This window comes from Triticum aestivum, chromosome 4B (assembly GCF_018294505.1).
Source record: "Triticum aestivum cultivar Chinese Spring chromosome 4B, IWGSC CS RefSeq v2.1, whole genome shotgun sequence".
NCBI lineage: Eukaryota > Viridiplantae > Streptophyta > Magnoliopsida > Poales > Poaceae > Triticum > Triticum aestivum.
The window spans coordinates 524,572,753-524,590,913 of record NC_057804.1 but is presented as its reverse complement, the minus strand read 5'-3'; the positions used below and the strand labels follow the sequence as shown (position 1 = coordinate 524,590,913).

At 50.2% G+C, this 18,161-nt stretch overlaps 1 protein-coding gene across 2 annotated transcripts; it reads left to right on the top strand.

Annotated features, from left to right (window-relative positions):
- Positions 1 to 11,790: 11,790 nt before the first annotated feature.
- Positions 11,791 to 16,375, top strand: LOC123093076 (uncharacterized). 2 transcript variants are annotated; one of them, XM_044514971.1, is made up of 4 exons: positions 12,415 to 12,680; positions 13,928 to 14,794; positions 14,986 to 15,141; positions 15,830 to 16,375. In XM_044514971.1, exons 1-4 carry the CDS (start codon positions 12,561 to 12,563, stop codon positions 15,848 to 15,850), a joined length of 1,164 nt encoding a protein of 387 aa, XP_044370906.1. In that variant the 5' UTR covers positions 12,415 to 12,560; the 3' UTR covers positions 15,851 to 16,375. The 2 variants fall into 2 exon arrangements, with proteins under 2 accessions (XP_044370907.1, XP_044370906.1); XM_044514972.1 differs by lacking the exon at positions 12,415 to 12,680 and adding an exon at positions 11,791 to 12,311 and having other exon boundaries at positions 14,986 to 16,375.
- Positions 16,376 to 18,161: the final 1,786 nt, after the last annotated feature.

The following is an 18,161-nucleotide window of genomic DNA, read 5'->3' as shown; positions in this document are numbered from 1 at the left end:
TTCCGGCAGAGCTCCCCGAAGCCGCCGTCAAGAAGGTCCCCAGGATCAACACGAAGAGTGCTGAGGGGCAGTCTGCTCCAACAAGCCCTAGGGTTTGTTTTGTTGAAGCAGACGGTCCCGACAAGTTTTGCTCCGGCAAGCTTGCCGGGGAACATCAAGCTCCGGCTGAATCGCAGGTTCTTGCCGTGGAAGCGGATGTTCCCGCAGCAGCATTTGCGCCTTTAGTCCTTGTCGTCGAGCCACAAGCTCCAACATGGGCACAGCAGATCGTCCGTTTTCTTCAAACAGGAGAACTTCCCGAAGAGCAAGAAGAAGCCGAGAGAGTAGCCCGGCAATCAAGTATGTACCAGTTTGTCGATGGCATACTGTACAGAAGGAGATTCAACGGAGTGAAATTGAAGTGCATTCCGCGGGAAGATGGACAGAAGTTGTTGGCGGAGATACATGGAGGCATATGTGGCCATCACATTGGCGCAAGAGCACTTGCCGGTAAGGTTTCTTTTGGCCAACAGCCCTCCAGGATGCAACTGCACAAGTAACCAAGTGTGAAGCGTGCTAGTTCCACTCCAAACAGATACATCAACCAGCTCAAGCTCTCCAAACGATCCCTTTATCCTGGCCATTTTCGGTCTGGGGGCTCGACATCCTCGGCCCCTTTCCCCGAGCTGTCGGGGGCTTCGAGTACTTGTACGTGGCAATCAACAAGTTCACAAAGTGGCCGGAGGTGGAAGCAGTGAGGAAGGTGACAGCACAGTCAGCAGTCAAGTTCTTCAGGTCGATTGTTTGCCGTTTCGGAGTCCCTAACAGGATCATTACCGACAATGGCACACAATTCACGAGCCGCACCTTCATGCAGTACGTCCAAGATCTTGGCGCCAAGATCTGCTTCGCTTCTGTTGCTCACCCGAGAAGCAACGGTCAAGCGGAGAGGGCGAACACTGAAGTGCCGCGCGGGCTCAAGACCAGAACTTTCGACAGGCTGCACAAGTGCGGAAGAAATTGGATTGAGGAGCTGCCAGTGGTTCTTTGGTCGATCAGGACGACGCCAAATCGAGCCACTGGCCAGACACCTTTTGCTCTAGTCTACGGAGCAGAGGCAGTTCTCCCCACGGAACTCGTATACGGATCGCCTCGAGTGCTCGCTTATGATGAGCTTGAGCAAGAGCAGCTGCGGCAAGATGACGCGCTGCTCCTCGAGGAAGATCATCTTCAGGCTGCTGTACGAGCTGCTCGCTACCAGCAAGCTTTGCGCCGCTACCATAGCCGCAAAGTCAATGCCAGAAGTTTCGAGGAAGGCGACCTTGTTCTTCGGCGCGTTCAATCCGCCAAGAATTCCAACAAGTTGACGCCGAAGTGGGAAGGCCCTTATCGGGTGAAATGAGTCACTAGGCCTGGCGCTGTCCGCCTTGAGACCGAGGATGGCTTTCCGGTGAGCAACTCCTGGAACATAGATCATCTTCGTAAGTTTTACCCCTAAGGCGCGGTTGCCGGAACCTGCTATTCCGACAACCACCTTTTGTACAAGCCTTGCCGCTGTTGCATGTAACCCTTTGTACAAAGCCGGGCGCAGATCCCGTGCATAAATAAAGATCATATGCTCTGCAAATGTTGTCAAATTTCATGCCTTTTTCTTTTTTTTTCGCATGTATTATCTGACACTTTGTGCAGTACTTGCCCCCGGTAAGCAATAACGAGCCTTAAGGCTCCATACCTTTATTTTCTCTTCTTTCTTTTTCTCAAAGAGAAGGTTCCTTCACCCACAAGTTCACCGGGGGGGAAGGAGAGGATAAAGGTGTGGATCAGGCGTCGTTCAAAGAAGTATAGCCTTGCCGGGACGCAGACGACAGAAAAGCTAAGTTGCCAAAGCTTGAGCACAATCAGTTTTAAATTTTTAAGTTATCTTCCTTGAACGACCGTGCTTTGTATGGAAAACCTGTGCGCGGAGGAACCGACTCGTGGCTGGTTGCGCCCTTACTTTGTTTCAAGTCCGCTCAACAATGTAAGTGTGTTGCGACTAGTTCCGACAAGGTTTCTTGCCGGAGGCAACACCGCCAGCAGGCTGCTGATGTTCCGCACTCAGCGCTCGCGGCAAGGGTGCATGCGCCGGCAAGTCCCCTAAAAGCGTAGGATAAAAACATACAAGGGAAGGAATCAAGTAAAGGAAATAACATAGCAATACTACCCAGAATAAAGTTATATTACAATCAATAACTTGCCGCGCTCTAATGGATTGTTCCTGTGACATGTCTAGCAGCGGCAAGAAAAAGGAGGAAAAGGGCGGCCTAGTCTACACGATCGCCGTCGACCCTTCTGACTTCATTCACCTTGTCCACAATGGGTGCGACAAGGGCTTTGAGCTCTGCAAGATCAGCACCCGCCGGCAGCTTCTTGAGAACGTTGGTGAGGTTGAGGGTCGGATTGCGGAAAAGCACCTTCACCAGCACCTTCTCCAAGACTCTGGCGCAGATTGCGCGCGACTCATCGGCCAGTTGCTTTGGGATCCTTTCCCAGAGTTGCTGGAGAGCTGTCACCACGCCCTTGAAGAATAGAGTGAGCTTGGTGCTGGGTTGAATATTCTCGTTAGTGGAGTACCCGAAGCCCGCCAAGTCTAGTTGCGCCAGCTCCTCGTCGATGGTTGCAGCAATGTTGACGAGGCCCTCCGTCCAGAGCTCCACCATAGCCCTGAAGGTGTTCTGAGTCTTGGCGGCCCTCGTTAGCAGCTCCTCGTTGCCCTTGATCTCTTTCCTCAAGTCATCTTCTCGCTTCTTGGCGCCGTCCAGCGTCTCCATCAGTGTGGCCAGCTTCAGCTCCAGATCAGCATTTGAGTCCTTGGTGGCGTTCAGTTCCTTGGCCTTATCGGCGAGTTGAACTTGCAGATCGCCATGAGCAAGGGCATCCTTCTCGCGTTCGCGCTGGAGTGCGGCAAGCTCCTCATTCTTCCCTTTCATATCAGCCTCCAGCTGCGTCACCTTCACCTCCAATTCCTTCTTGGCGGCCTCAGCAGCTGCGGAAGCATCCTTCGCTTCCTTGAGCGCCTCGCCAAGTGATTGCTCCCATGCGGCGAGCTCCTCCTCGTGGCTGTCCAGGTTAACCTTTTTCTGCGTCAGCTCACCTTCCCGCCTGGACAGCTCCTCGGCAGCGAGCCTCTGCTGCTCCTCGGCTTCAGCCTTTTCAAGGATGAACGCCTTCTTCGCCTCGACAAGCTGCGCCCTCTCCTCAGCAATAGACCGGAGGGCCTCTTGGTTGCGGCTCTGGAGCTCCTCCGCATGTTTCTCTATGTCAACTCCCGCCTGCGCGACAAGCGCTTCCCGAGACTCCAGCTTCGCTTGACGGGCGCGGTAGAGCGACACCAACTTCTGGAGCAGCTGCTCCTCTTCAGACTCGCCGCTGCTGCTGCTTGGCGCATCAACCACCGTCAGCCCAGCGGAGGCGAGTACTTCTCCGTCAAAAGTCTCTCCCTCGACCGGCGCCCTGGAGCTTGACGCCCAGGGGAGCCTGATGAAGATACCTTCGCCGGCCTTCAAGTAGGCGCCGGGCTGGGGCTCTTCGGGGCCTAGCGCTGCATCAGCAGCGGAGGGGTCGGCGGTCGGCGTAGCGCCTTGCGCTCCTGCGGCCCTCGGGTCGTCAGTGCGGTCGCCGGACCCCTCGCCAGCTCCAGCACCAGCAGCCTTGGCGGCCTCTTTGTCGACGGGGTCATCAGCGCCGGCCTCCTCTTCAGTAGCAGCGGCATCACTAGTATCGCCACGCACGTTCTCCTCGCCGGTGGCCTCGGTCTCCATTGGCTCCGTGGAGGGAGGATCTGAAGGCAGGAAAAGGGGAGAAAAAGTCAAGAAAATATCCAAAAAAGAAGATCAGAAGAAGAAGAACCCAAGGGAAAATTTCCGACAAGGAGGGTTACCTGTGCTGGGCTCTGTGACCATGGGTTCCACCACCGAAGGCTCGCTGGTCCCATCCCTTGCCGGGGAACTACCCCTTGCCGGGGACCGCTCCCTTGCTGGAGAGCGCTCCCTTGTCGGAGAATCGCCCCTTAGCGGCGTAGTTGAAGCAGATTGTGCCTCTAGAGCGGCTTCTGGTTGCTCCTGATGGGCCCGTTCTGCTCCTACACAAGCAAGTCAACAATCAAGATATCAGCAAGGAAAGAGCACCCATGCGCGCCCCACAACAAGAAATGAACAAATACTTACGCTGGGGGCTGCGCTGGGGGCTGCTTCGAGGAGAAGGTGCCGGGTCCGTCAAGGTAGTCTCGGACGTGTCCTCTGCCATCACAGCAGGATCGTCCTCGATGACAACCACGGGGACCTTGGCCCTCTTCGCCGCTCTCTCGGCCAGGGTCCTGAAATGGAACGAGGTTTAGAGGGAAGCAGATCAGATACAAGACAAGAAACAGCAAGAATCGAAGAAATATAAATACAACAGCAAGAAAGTCTTACTCCTCCTCCTCTTCTTCCTCCTCGTCGGAGCTGAGCGCGGAAAGGTCGAAGTCCGGTACCCTTTCTGCGTGACGAGGCGGAGGAGTAGACTCCCTTGGACGCTTGGCGGGAGCTGCAGCAGGATCAGAAGTGGCGGCCCGAGAAGACCCCTCTCCAATTGCCGGCGCGGCATGTGATGCTCCCGTGTCAGCGGTGCTTGGCGCGGTGGAGCGTGTCCCGCGGCACGGCGGCTGTTGGCCCGTCTGCCGCCCTCCTGTATCCCCGGTCCTGCGGAGGCGCCTCCTTGGTTGAGCTGGGGGCTGCGCTGAGGGCCCCGCCTGCGGCAAGCTACTCGAAGATGGCTGGCCACTTGCGTCCCCGGCAGGCTCGCTCGCCTCGGCCTCGGGCTCCCCCTTGCCAACGACCTCCCCGCCAAGGTCCTCTCGGTCGGCAAGGCTTGCCGCCTCGGCCGCCTCTGCCTCCTCCAACGTGAAACCAAACTCGCCCGCGGTGGCGGCTGCCGCTGCCTCTTCGGCCCTGGTGGCGATGTACCGCATCTCGTCATCGGTGGTGTCGCGGGTGAGGAGCCTCTGCTCGTCGGCACGGACTGCTACCTCCACCAAGCTGTCGAAGAATTGCCGCACGACGTCGTCGGCGGGCTCCCGCCAAGTTGGGATAATCCCATGCGAGTCGCACTCCGGCATCATTGCGCGGATGCGATCAAGCTGGGAGTTGTTGCACAGTGGGATGACGCCCTGCGGCAACCTGAACCATTCCGGGTGGTTGGGGTCGTGCTTGAACAGCTCTTTAAGCATCCCATCCAACTCCAGAACCGTGAAGTTAAAATTAAGGCCTAGGCGCAGCCTCATGATATCTGCCGGGCCCCCGAACAACCAGGCGGGCCTCCCCCTCTCCTGCAGAGGGGCGATGCGGCGGCGAAGGAAGTCCGCGCCAACGGCCCCTACAGTGAGTCCGGCAAGCCTGAGCCGCAGGATCCTGGTGGTGGCGATCTTCAGCTTGGCATCGTCCGCCGCCAGAGCGCTCCAGTCGCCGCCGCGCACCACTCGGGTTTGGCGCAAATTGGTGAATGGCTGCGGATCTGAGTCAACAATCCAACACCATTCAGCCCTCCACTCGTCCCATTTGCTGCGGAGCTCCCCCTCCAGATACACCTCCTTCTTGCCGGCCCTCAAGATCCAGGAGACCCCGCCAGACAAGGGCTCTCCTTTTTCGACCCGAGGCATGAAATAGTGGCGGAAAAGGGCAACGTTGGGGTGGATTCCGACGAAGTTCTCGCAAAGATGCGCGAAAACCGCCATTGTCAGAACGGCGTTGGGGGTGAAATCAAGGAGATGGAGCCCGTATGTATTCATGACGTCGCAGAAGAAATCGGAAAAGGGCGGGCAGAGCCCGCAGTAGAAGAACACTGGGAAGAAGTGATACCCTTTTGGGCACCGCTTCGAATTAGAAGCTTCGGCGGAGAGTACCGTCGTGCGCGGATGCGCCCGCGTCTCCGTCGACCAGAAGAGATAGAACTCCTCCCGCAGCGCCTTCGGGGTGAGCTCGGGGGGGAAAAGTGCTCGCTCCTTGCGCAGCGCCTCGAGCCGCAGCGCCTCGGCCAACTTCGCACTCTTTCCGGTCTTCGGAGCCATGGCGGAGGCGGTGGGGGAGCGCGGAGGCGTTGGTGGCAACGGCGGCGACGGGCGGCGGAGCGCTGCTCTCTTTCGGCTTGGGAAGCGGAGGGGAGCGACGGAGCTTTCTGAGGAAGAAACCGCAAGTGGCGAAGGTGGGGGAACGGCCCCTGTTTCCTCTGCTTATAAAGAGGAGAGGCGAACGTTACACCTTTCTTGATTAAAGAATTGCCCACGATCCCTCCCACGACGCCGCGTTTGACGCGTGCCGTTACGGGAGGGCGCGGTGGATACGGAGTTAGATTTGGTGTGGACTCAGGCCGCGTGTGCCCGTGCCCTGTTTTGGGCCTGGCCCAACAGCGCTCGGCACCGTGTGTGGCCCAGGCCCGGGGGCTCCTGTCGGTGTACTAAAGTAGGGGTACCTTAGTATCCCGAACTTGTGCACGGGCAGTCGCAGCGTCCCGCGGCGAGGCTTGCCGGGCGTCCGCCAAGATCCTCCGCTATTCCTATTGATGCCATTCAAGAACAAAGTGTTTTAACTAAGAAGACAAGGCCCCGGCAAGAGGAGCTTGCCGGGAAGGACAAGGCCCCGGCAAGAGGAGCTTGCCGGGAAGGCCAGCCAAGAAACTTGCCGCGACGCACCGCGCATCCCGGCAAGACCCGGCGAGCGACAAGCTTTCGGGTGCGACAAGACAACGACCGCGGCAAGGCGCTTGCCGCGGTGAAGCCACCACTCTGCGCCCATGCTCCAGCGCATCCGACGACGTGTCGCCACAGGATCGTTCCTGGCGCACGTGGCGGGTGGCTGTGCAGCCAAGTGGTGCGAGGTGACAAGTGGAGATGACGAGAAGGCCATCGTGGCGATCGGTGGCGCCCCTAACGGTCGTTTCCTGCACTGTTTGAGCGACCGGACGGGCATTAAATGCCCTTGTCCCCTGCCGTCAGAGTTAGGTAGGGGACACTGTAGATAGCGGTTGTACCTACCCCTCTTTTTACTTTTATACCCCTGTCTGCGTTGCCACCTGTCGGTGACCCCTTTAACCTATAAAAGGAGGCCCATGCGCAACGTAGAAGGGGTTCGACTCATTCGAAACTACAACACACTCACGCTCTCAAGCAAGAACAGAATATAAACACAAAGCAGCAGTAGGAGTTTTATCTCTCCGGAGAGCTCCGAAGCTGGGTAAAATCCCTCGCGTGCTTCGCCTCGATCTGCTCTTCGTGCGCCCTCCGCTCCCTGCTGGACCGAAAAGGGGCCCTGCCCCATAGGTGCTCGTTTCCCACGACATATATACATGCATGTGGAAATAAGAAAACTGTACGTGGAGTGGATGATGGCGCAGCGCGGAATGCTGTGTGCCCCAGAAGCATGTATATTGCCCTTCATTATTCTTTTTAATATTGATGCACTCGACCATAAATCAGAAATTTGCTATAGTTGGAGAAGATATGAAAGGGAGGAAGTGAGCCAAATGGGAGATGCATGTTGGGGAGGGAGGACACTGCTAGAGGAAGGTGTTCATCTCAGGCTCGCAATTGATGCCAATTTTTTCATAATTGGTCATCTCAGGGAAGGGTAGAGAAATACTTTTCATATCATGTGAACCATTATTTATTACCAGCAACTTACCAGATTAAGCTTAGAAGCTTTATCCTCAAATGTATAATCCTTCTGTTTCAATGAAATATATGTTTCCTGCTTGTTCTAATAGAGTTCATAGTTAGCGCAGTAGCAAGTATTGGCACCATATGTGGATCTTGACTCACTTGCCAATATGACTGATGGATATTGAGGAAGTGACTTGAAGGCACATTTATGTTGGTGTGACCCTCTCATGCTCTTCAACGATGAGAAGGTGATATCTAACTCTCATTGAGTTTCCTTCCACTTGAACCTCTATGTAACAGCAGAACAGAAAGTTTAGCAAAACCTGAAGGTAGGCCTCAGCGTGTAATACTTGGAAGTGAGGACACCCGGCATCTTATAGTAAATGCAGTACACGTATAGCAGGATGTGCTGATCAATTTACATAGGCATAACCAATCTCACGCTACTTTATTACTCTGTATAATCGCATGCTTGCTCTAGTAGCTCTATAGGATGCCTTTTTTTTCTGCCAGGGTACTTGCTTGTTTTGGCTATTCTATCATGATCTCGTACTTACTTGTCCAGCATGTATATGTATTTTTCTCAGAAAAAGCATGTCTATGTATAATATTTTATACAGTAAAATGTACTTCCAAACAAACCATTTACTTTACTTGATGCTCACTAATTTTAATAACTACAAATATACCCTTTCCTATATTCTTGTGCTAATTTCTATGTTATTCTACTTTTCTATAGATTACAGAGGATGCTTAGTTGTTCGAATTTCTCTAAAAATAACCAAAACTTTCCTGTATGCTTTGGCCTGAGAACATGGTCTAGACCAGCTCATCTATTGTATATGTACGAAAACTTGGTTCCTTTTTCACTCTATATGGTACTGTAATAAACTGATATTTATCAAATGGTTCTATGGTAGATTACACGAGCTGTTGACTTAAAATGTTGCTCTTGATACATACTCCCTCCGTTCCGAAATATAAGTATTTTTAGAGATTCCAATATAGACTACATACGGTATGTAGTCTATATTGGAATCTCTGAAAATACTTATATTTAGGAACGGAGGAAGCTATTATGCTTGGTTGTGGAAGAGTGTATCCAACAGGATCCACCTGACTACGGCCAATTGATGCTTGCACAACATCACGGAATGGTTTTTGGAGACATGCGTAGTGGTTGGAGATGCATAACTACATGTCTTTCTACTTTGGGCTCGGGCTTGAACCTCTCATTGTGTAAGTCGATGTGTGACTGTGGGATCGTTATATCGTGTCTCCTTGTACTGCAGTATGCTACATAGAATAGTTAGAAATTGGGCTATACTATATACAAGATTGTATTAGCATTTTGAATCTAAGCTAATTCTTGTTCCCCCCTTCTGATTTATTCACACCACGTTTCAAGAGATAGTGTACAACTCCATAGATGGCAGCAGGCTGATCATGAGTGAAGATGTACCGTAGTAGGTCGTCACCGCACTCCAATTCTGCAAACCGACAGTTTCCATGGAGAGCGAGGCGGTGCAGGGCACTGGTTATTGATTCTCTTCAGGATTTGTCCCAATAAAGTTTGGCCGATTCTCTTCAGGATTTGTCCCAATGAAGTTTGGCAACTCACGGGCACATATCTCGACAATATTTTTTAAATAAAAAATGAGGCAAGAAATCGCATGCTATATATCATTTTCGGATATATATATCATGTCGTATATCATGGCAGCAAAAGCACATATTGTTCGTCGCCCTCAGCTACCATAGTGTGCATTCCTTGCACCGGGAATCGGCATGGGATGCCGAGAAGAGGGGGGGGGATGCCATGGAGGGAAGAAGAGACAATGGTGAAAGGAAAGTGCGGGCTGAATGATGTGGCGTTGTGGGGAGGCGACAGTGAGATGCCGTGGAGGGGAGAGATGGCAGCAACACGATGTGGCGAAGAGAGCAGGCCAGGGTAACGAGATGTGAGTGTGAGCGGTGTGCCATGCGGTGAGAGTGAGTGAACTATTTTTTAAGATGGGAAGAAACGAAGAAGTTGTTTCCTTTTCTTAGGGAAAAGCAATTGTTTGCTATGAGGGAAAGTAATGTCACATCTTTTACATAGCAAAAAATATCACATACTCTAGCAAGTCATTTCTGAAACATAATGACCAACAAGTGATTACTTGGTGAGTCTATAGTTTATTAAAATTGGGATGCGACTCACTGTACTAAAAAAACACGATGCCACTCACTCCGACAAAAAAGTTCACCTGCTTGAAGTGAGCAGATGGCCAATGAAATTTTTTGAGGCAAAATGAATATATATATTATATGGGCTTATACGTGTTTATATATATATATACATATATATATTCACTTTTATAGAATATAGATAAAAATTGATGGCTTTAGATGATGCTTTCAAAATATCGATTGAAAAAGCTTTATGATGGATGGACTGAAAACTTATTGAGTCTTATACAATTGGAAGAGATGAATACAAATAATTGTTCTTCTTTTTATACTTTTTGCACATGATAACACAAAAAAGTGTATTTTTATATGTTTATTTTTGTAGAGTATGAGAGTGATGGAGATGTATTATGCCGATGTTCAAAAAGAATCCATCAATAAGGGTGTTGACACGATGTTCTGGAAGGGACTAAAAGTTCACCGAGTTATATACAACAATACATGTTTATATATGCAATCAAAACGAACAACTAAAAAGCCCGTGGCAACGCACGGGCATTCTCCTAGTTTGAGTTGGGTCTGACAGGATGTAGTCCGCCCGCTGAACACGCACGACAGTAACGGCGAGCGGCGGCACACACGCATGCACGCGCTGCACATGGCGACCCGACCACCCCTCGTAGGGGCACACGCACGCATGCTGCACACGGTGACCATGGCGTTGACCCCGACTACCCCGTGCAGGTCGGTCTGGTCCTGACCGAGATTTAGCCTTGTCAGTCGGTACAGGAAAAGAAGACCGTTGGGTGCCTCGGTCCGGTTCGCCGGTGACCGGTCCAAACGGCGGCCCAATGAGGGACTAGACCGTGTCCACCTTCCAGCTGTTGGTCGTGCTCGGGGAGGAACCCCTCCGTGGTCGGAGTCCACGCTCACTGTCAACCGCTCCACCATGACAGCAATGCATCTAGCGCAAACCTCACCCGACTATGGCCACCTCACTGGCGCCGGGGAGGACCTCTACCATGTCCAGTAGAACCCGAGTTCCCGAGCCATGGGAGGAGGATCCTTGTGGCAGTGTACTGGAGAGAAGAGGAGGAGGACGATGATGACATGATGTCCGGCAGGATCCCACCTAGCCATGTCTAGGGAAGGAGGAGGAGGAGGAATCCAACTTCAGTCCCGACCTCCTCGAAGCTCACGGCATGGAGAAGGGCCGCAGCGCGTGAGCGCTAGTGCCTGCACGCAGGTGTCGGAGGGAGGGCACAGGGGACGGCAACTGCAAGAGGAAAAGATCGGGATTTTTTTTCATCTCGTGCCGCAACAAGAGTCATAGGTGTATCTTCACAATAAAAAAAGCCAGGGGTTGAGGTGGGGGCGGTTTTGGGACATGTAATTGGGGCTAGGAAGTGGATCTAATATACTAAAAGATAGTTTTTCTTTGTTTTTCATCAAGCGTGACGTGCAGCGTACATTTTTCCTTTTTTCTCATCTAGCCAAACGTGCAGACTTTGTTCCGCAATGTCTGTTTTTTTGTTTTCCTTATTACGTGTGTGTAAATTTATTTTTAAATCTCATCCATCAATCTTTATAATTAACATAAAATCAACGGATATAAAAGGGTGACGTATGGAGAATTATGAAAAGTCTCCTCCCTTTAATATTAGGTAAAGATAAAGATAAAAATTCTCATCTATTCACTAAATGGTACTTCCTCCGTAAAGAAATATAAGAGTGTATCTCCTAAACGCATATAAGAGCGTATAAGAGCGTTTAGATCTCTTTTCTTTACGGATGGAGTATGTTGTAATGATATCCCCTTGCTTGCATTCGAAATACGGTTCTGCCTCGTCATAAGTTCATCGGATAAAATTGTATCTTGGGCGATACATGAGGTGCACTCCATCACCACGTTACCCATACGGCAGCTACGATACGCTCGCAAGGAGAGGGACGCGTAAATCTGCAGGAGACGCGGTGTCCATGCAATCTCCCCCTCCCGATTCGCCACCAGCGCGCTCCGCCTCCCTCTTCTCCCGCGTGCCGCAGCTCGTCCCGTCGGCCATCTCACCATCGTAGGCCATCTCACCATTCGCAGCCATCATCCCCACCGTCGCCCCCTCGTGGGCAGCGGTAGGTGCAGCTTCTCCACGGAAGCTGGCGCACGGCGCTGAAGCTGCGGCACTTCCGACGAATCTGGGCCTGGGCCTGCTTCTTTCTTTACAGGCTGCCTCCAGCTGTCATATAATCACCCCTCAAAAAAACAAAATCTGTCATATAATCCCTAGCCCTTTCATCACCGAACAAAAACAAAAAGAATAGAAACCCTAGCCATCCGCCGGCTCCGCCTCGCCGCCAGAGCCCCCGGTGGAACATAATGAAATCAGCCGCCGGCGCCGCAGATTGTGGGGGCATAGCAATATCATCATCCAATCCTCACAAGAGGACGAGGAGGGGGCACAAGGGTGTTCTGTAGCTTCACCATCTGCCTCTTGTGAGTACACACTACTCTGCTCTTCATCTTGCTATATTCTTGTAATTGGAAGAATTGATTTTAATTCCCCAGTTCGCTCGCCTACCCCTTTTGACTTTTTAACAAATCTGTTAGTATATACTCCCTCCGTAAACTAATATAAGAGCGTTTAGAATACTAAAGTAGTAATCTAAACACTCTTATATTAGTTTACAGAGGGAGTAACAATCAAACCCCTTTGCCGATCCAACTCCTCTTTCCCAAATCTCCATGTCAAAATCCACAGAAAACGGAAGGGAAGGAGCTTGCCTTCCCTTGGGGCAGCAATGGAGGGCGGCGGATGAGGGGTTTGGGGGCGGGGACGCGCCGGAGCAGCACGGGCAACGGACGGTGGGGCGCAGCGGCTCTGGCGATTCTTGCTGATTGCCCCCTCCTCTCTGTCTCTGCGTGTTTGTAGTCTTAGGGAATTGCACGAGGGCAAATTAGTCAAATTGGAATATCGTAAGACCAGTTTTTTTTTAATTATTAGGTAACTGAAGAGATAACAACGCGAAGGGGGCAATTAACATGCGAAGTTTCAATTAACTCCTCACCACCCTCCAGTGGCGGAGCTTGAGAATAATTCAAGAGGGGGCCATTAGTCAAAAGGAACCAAATTAATAGGGAAGGAGGGGCTAATTTGTAGTTTAAACACTAATTAGGCTCATGATGTAGCTTGTTCTTCAAAGGATGCAAAAAATAAGGGGGTGCCATGGCCCCTGTTGGTCTCCACTAAGCTCCGCCACTGCCACCCTCACCTTAGACACATATAAAGATAAAGGAAATCTTATACCCATCGGCCTCCGGCGAGTGAACATGCATACATGTTGATCCATATTACTACTGGTCGACTGATTCACTTATGTTCAGCCATTTTCGATGGCTCACTTATGTTGGAAATAATGAGTGTTGTCTATCAACTACACACTTATTTGTGGTGCCGCTCACAAATTGCATATTTGAGTCTTAGGGTGAGGCATGTAGATCCCATTAATTGTAAGTTGAGAGGATGAATCGCTCTCTAAAAGGAATTAATTGATTCTCAATTTTTTGGGATCGTAGGGCGATGATTTACTTAACTTGAAAAGATAGAATCTAGACTACACTGTCTATCACGACATAATTGACAAATAGTATTTGTGAAGTTCTTTGAAATTGGTAGACATGCTGCTCTTAGCAAGCAGTGCTCAAGCATCTCGGTTTTAATCCGAGTGGGAGCAGGCATCTTGAGCAATGCGACATGATGAGTTTTGTTTTCTAACATGTAGATTGACATAGTTTTTTAATTTAATCGTATGCTCTAGGTCCCTCCAATTATCCAATTATCAATGTGCCTAGGAAGTCTTCTCACCAGTTGACATATATGGTGTGCTCCATTATTAATTAACTTCCTTAAGTATACAATTTCATTAAGTACATTCCAGTAAGCATAAAGTCCATGAATCATAGCAATTCCATGTAAAGCATATATAATTTCATATTTAGGTATTCTGAATATTAATAATTCCAACCAATTGGAATATAGTTCCATGACACATTTGTTACGACTAGACATTAAAAAGAAACATATGATCAAATTGTATTCTTGTCTCATGCAGGATACTTTAAGTGACATTGTGTCATTGTTAAGCTTCAAAGAGGCTGCGCGCATGAGCGTACTGTCGAGCCAGTGGAGACATCTCTGGAGATCATGTATCAGAGACCTGGTCTTCACTAGGGAGACAATGTGCTGCCCCATGCCCATGAGCCGAGAGGAACAAGATCGAGAAGCTTTCATCAGGAATGTTGAGTGCGTATTGTGCCAACTCGATCCCACCATTGCTAGGGACAAATTCGTGCTCGAGTTCAAGCTCATCAATACAAATGTGCAGACCCATGTTGACAGATGGGTCGCCTTTTGTGCAACATCAAGAGTGAAGCACATTGTCTTCAATTTCAAACCAGGGTCATGGGGCAAACACGACAATTCGTTCAACTTCCCAATACACCTTTTCGTCAATGGCGCTCCTGCTGTCAGATCTTTGTGCCTCATGTCTGCCTACCTAAACCCAGTACCTGGTTTTTGTGGCTTCACAAACCTTAGAAAGCTCATGCTCGACTCGGTGTCTGGAGATATCCAGTGCATGTTGTTGCCAGCGTGCTCCATGCTTGAGTGGCTTAGCATCGTGCGTTGCACCCTCCACAGCTTGACTACTTCCCAACCGTTGCGCCAGTTGCGATACCTATGTGTGCACTACTGCTTCAATGTGCAGAAGCTTGAGGTGCAAGCTCCGAACCTTAATACCTTCATATTTGGCAGCTTGGAGACCCACCCAGTGTCATTTATCATTGATGGATGTCTAGAGATACAGGAGGTGACTATCAAGTTGCCAACATGGAGGAGTGACCTTTTTTACTACGCCTTCGCGCATCATGGTATGGCGAATGTGCCCAAGCTCTCTGTGGAACTTGCAATTGATTCCAAGGTGATCCTTTTGTTTTATATGTATGTTAACAAAAAAATAATATCTTGCATGTTAGTTATACTGCTGTACTTTCAACTTCTAAAAATGCGCCTTGTCCTTTTTAGTGTCGATCCATGGTAATTAATTGTTGTTCGTTTTCTGACCATCCCATGTTTCATTTTGCCATGGTTGTGTGCGTTCATGTCATGCAGGTGCCTGGATGTGCAAAATGCCCTAGTAAGTTTGTCAACCTGAAGCATCTTATATTGACCGTCGATGTACTTGCAAATGATAAGTATACAAGTGGCATTCTTCGTTTGGCTTGTCTTTTGGAATTAAGCCCAGTTTTGAATCGTCTTGAACTGCATGTAAGTGATCCATCTCTTTGATATTTATGTACTACAGTTATCTGATCGAGCAAAACAACATAAGTTATAAAATCGGGCTTTTCTCTTTATGTTGTAATATCCTGTCATAATATGTTTTTTCATCGTGCATCCTAGTTACTGTTAAGCGGTACTCCCTCCATTCCACAATGTAGTGTGCCCACGCTTCTCGAGATTCAAGTTTGACCGTAAATTTAACCAACGAGACTGACTGCGGCGGAGCAAAAATTATACCATTGAATTCGACCGTAAATTTAGCCAACGAGACCGACTGCGGCGGGAACAAAAATTATACGACTGAATTATATTAAAAATACGAATTCAGTGGTATAATTTTTGCTCCTGCCGCAATCGGTCTCGTTGGTTAAATTTACGGTCAAACTTGAATCTCGGGAAGCGCGGGCGCACTACATTGTGGAATGGAGAGAGTATGAAACATGACATTAATGTACACTCAATTTTCTCTCATGCACAGTAGTGCAGTACCTCAGCATGCTAGATTATATTACTATTTTTTAGCATCAAGTAATTTCAGGATAAGGTTGATTGTTTAAAGCGAGTTGGCGTTATTGTTCTAATTAAGCAAGAATAATTTTTGAACCACAAAGCTTACATGTCTCCGATGTCTGAGCTACTAGTTTGCTACATTAATTGACTTTTTTATTTCCAGAGAGGTGCTTTTATGAAATAGTGATAACTGTTAAGTTTGTTTTGTTTACTGTCGTGAGCCCGGCCCGTGAAGTGTACTCAGAACAGGAGAAGTGTGCGTACTCAGAACAGGAGAAGTGTTGAATCGGATAGGAGTTGCCCCCGGCCCGTGAGCCACACTATCATCTGAAGACATTACAGATGACCGGAGTGTACGGCTACAACAACCTGTTTATTCTGGCACTGCATTATGCTCGAACTGCCATGGCGCTAGAGCACATGGTCATCGATCCCGAGGCAAAGAAGAGCTATGTTCTGACTCGTGATGCGGTAGAAGAGGATGCGGTCCATTGGGGCCGACGGATGGCCAATGAACATCTTCGGGGACGAGGGTTGGATGGCATCCTCACCATCTTGTAAATGGGAGGTCCCGCCAGGGAGAGATTGTAGTATTGTTTTTTATGCTTGTAAATGGGACGTCCCACCGGGGAGAGATTGTAGTATTGTTTTTTATGGATGTTATTTACAGTATCTTTATTCCTAAAGTGGGATTTGATAGTTTCCATTCCATGATTTGTTTTTGTTGGTTTATTTTTGTCTGTTTTTTTTTGCCTCGTCTCCCACCACCACCTTTCACTGTTTTTTTATCTTCTCTGTTTTTGTGTGTGACTTCATCCTGTTGACCCATGCTTGTCGCTCCGTGGTGCTGCGATGGGTCATGCTGTATCCCTCGTCCTTGTGGGGGCACTGTCTGCCTCTCCTACTCAATCACTTGCTGCGATGGGTCATGCCGTATCCCTTGTCCCTGTGGGGGCACCGTCTGCCTCAACTACTCAATCACTTGCTGCGATGGGTCATGCGGTATCCCTCGTCCTTGTGGGGGCACCCCAGAGGCGTAGGACGTGTTTGGTTGCCCGCATGAGGCCCGGGCGGGAAGAATTTGGCCCGTTTGATTTCCTGCATTCATTGTGCGGCCCGCATCGCACGAAGCTGAAAGAACGTCCAGGCCTGGCCCAGGGGCAACGCACAAATCGGCAGTAGCTCGCGAGCCTAGCCAGGGCGAGGCAGGGGAGGGCGACGCGCTTCTTCCCTCGTGCGAGCAGGGGAGATGGCGCGAGCTCGCCCGCGTCGCCGAAAAATCGACGGGAGGATTTCGGCTCATCTCCCGCCGCTCCACCCCCTATTTAGCCCATCCCTCACCGCCCCAACTCCCGCCACCATTCTTCCTCCGTTCGCGCTTTCCCGCCGACGCGCATCGGCACCGACGAGCAGGTAAGCGGCGCATCTTCATCGGCCGGCTGTCCACAGCGTCGGAGCTCCTTCACCGGCCGGCGTTCATCTTCCACCACCGCCCCCCTCGTCCTCAAGCTGCAGCCAAGGCCTCTGTGAGTTCAATCCCTCTTTCTCTCTGTTCCTTCTAGCTAGATCTGAGCTGCAGCTGGGGTTTGATCTAGATGCATGGCATCTTAGTGGTCTGATCTGTGAGCTGATATGGTTGGTTGCTATGCTACGGTTACAATTTGTGGTAGGGCTAGATGTTCAAGCATGTGGTAGGCTAGATTAGTAGTAGAGTTTGAAGTTGAACCTTGTGCTTGTGTTGAATCATGCTCAGATCTGTGATTTGTAACTATTGGTGGTCATGTGCTTGCTATGATAGTGATGAACCATGTACTTGTATGCTTAGTATGATAGTGATGAAGCATTTGCTTGCTATGATAGTGATGAACCATGTACATGTATGCTCCTGCTTTCATGGATCGTTCGGTATGTTGTGTGCTATGCTCACTGTCAATGCGTGCTACGATTGTAGGACATGAACACGCAGACGCAAGATCTTAGTCACGCCCTTGTCGTGTCAGACAGCTAGTTTGCTCCATCGTTTGTCGAGGACTCGCAGCCTATGTCCGAGATGGCACTTGATTCAGAGGTGTTCGAGTCTGATTCCCTCTATGTGCCAATAGTGCTCGTTGAGCCAACTACTGCTGCTGCTGCTGCCGCTGCACTCAAGCTAGCAGCAGCAAAGGCAAAGAAGGATAGTAGGTCGAACAACATGAAGTGGCAGCCGTTCATGTCCACGTTCGTGCTGAACAAGATGTGTGAGCTCATCTCTAGTGGAGTTAGGATTGACAAGGGCTTCAAGGAGGTGCACTTGAACACCGTTGCGAAGCAGGTGTTCGAGTTCTATGGGCAAGAGGTGTCTGCCACTCAGGTGTACAACCACCTGAGGAAGTGGAGAAGTCGATGGATCCAAGTGTCCAAGCTGAGAGACCTTAGCGGCGCCTCATGGGATGAGAACACTTACTCCATAGTTCTGGAGGCAGAGCACTACGCCGGCCATGTCGCGGTTAGCTCAC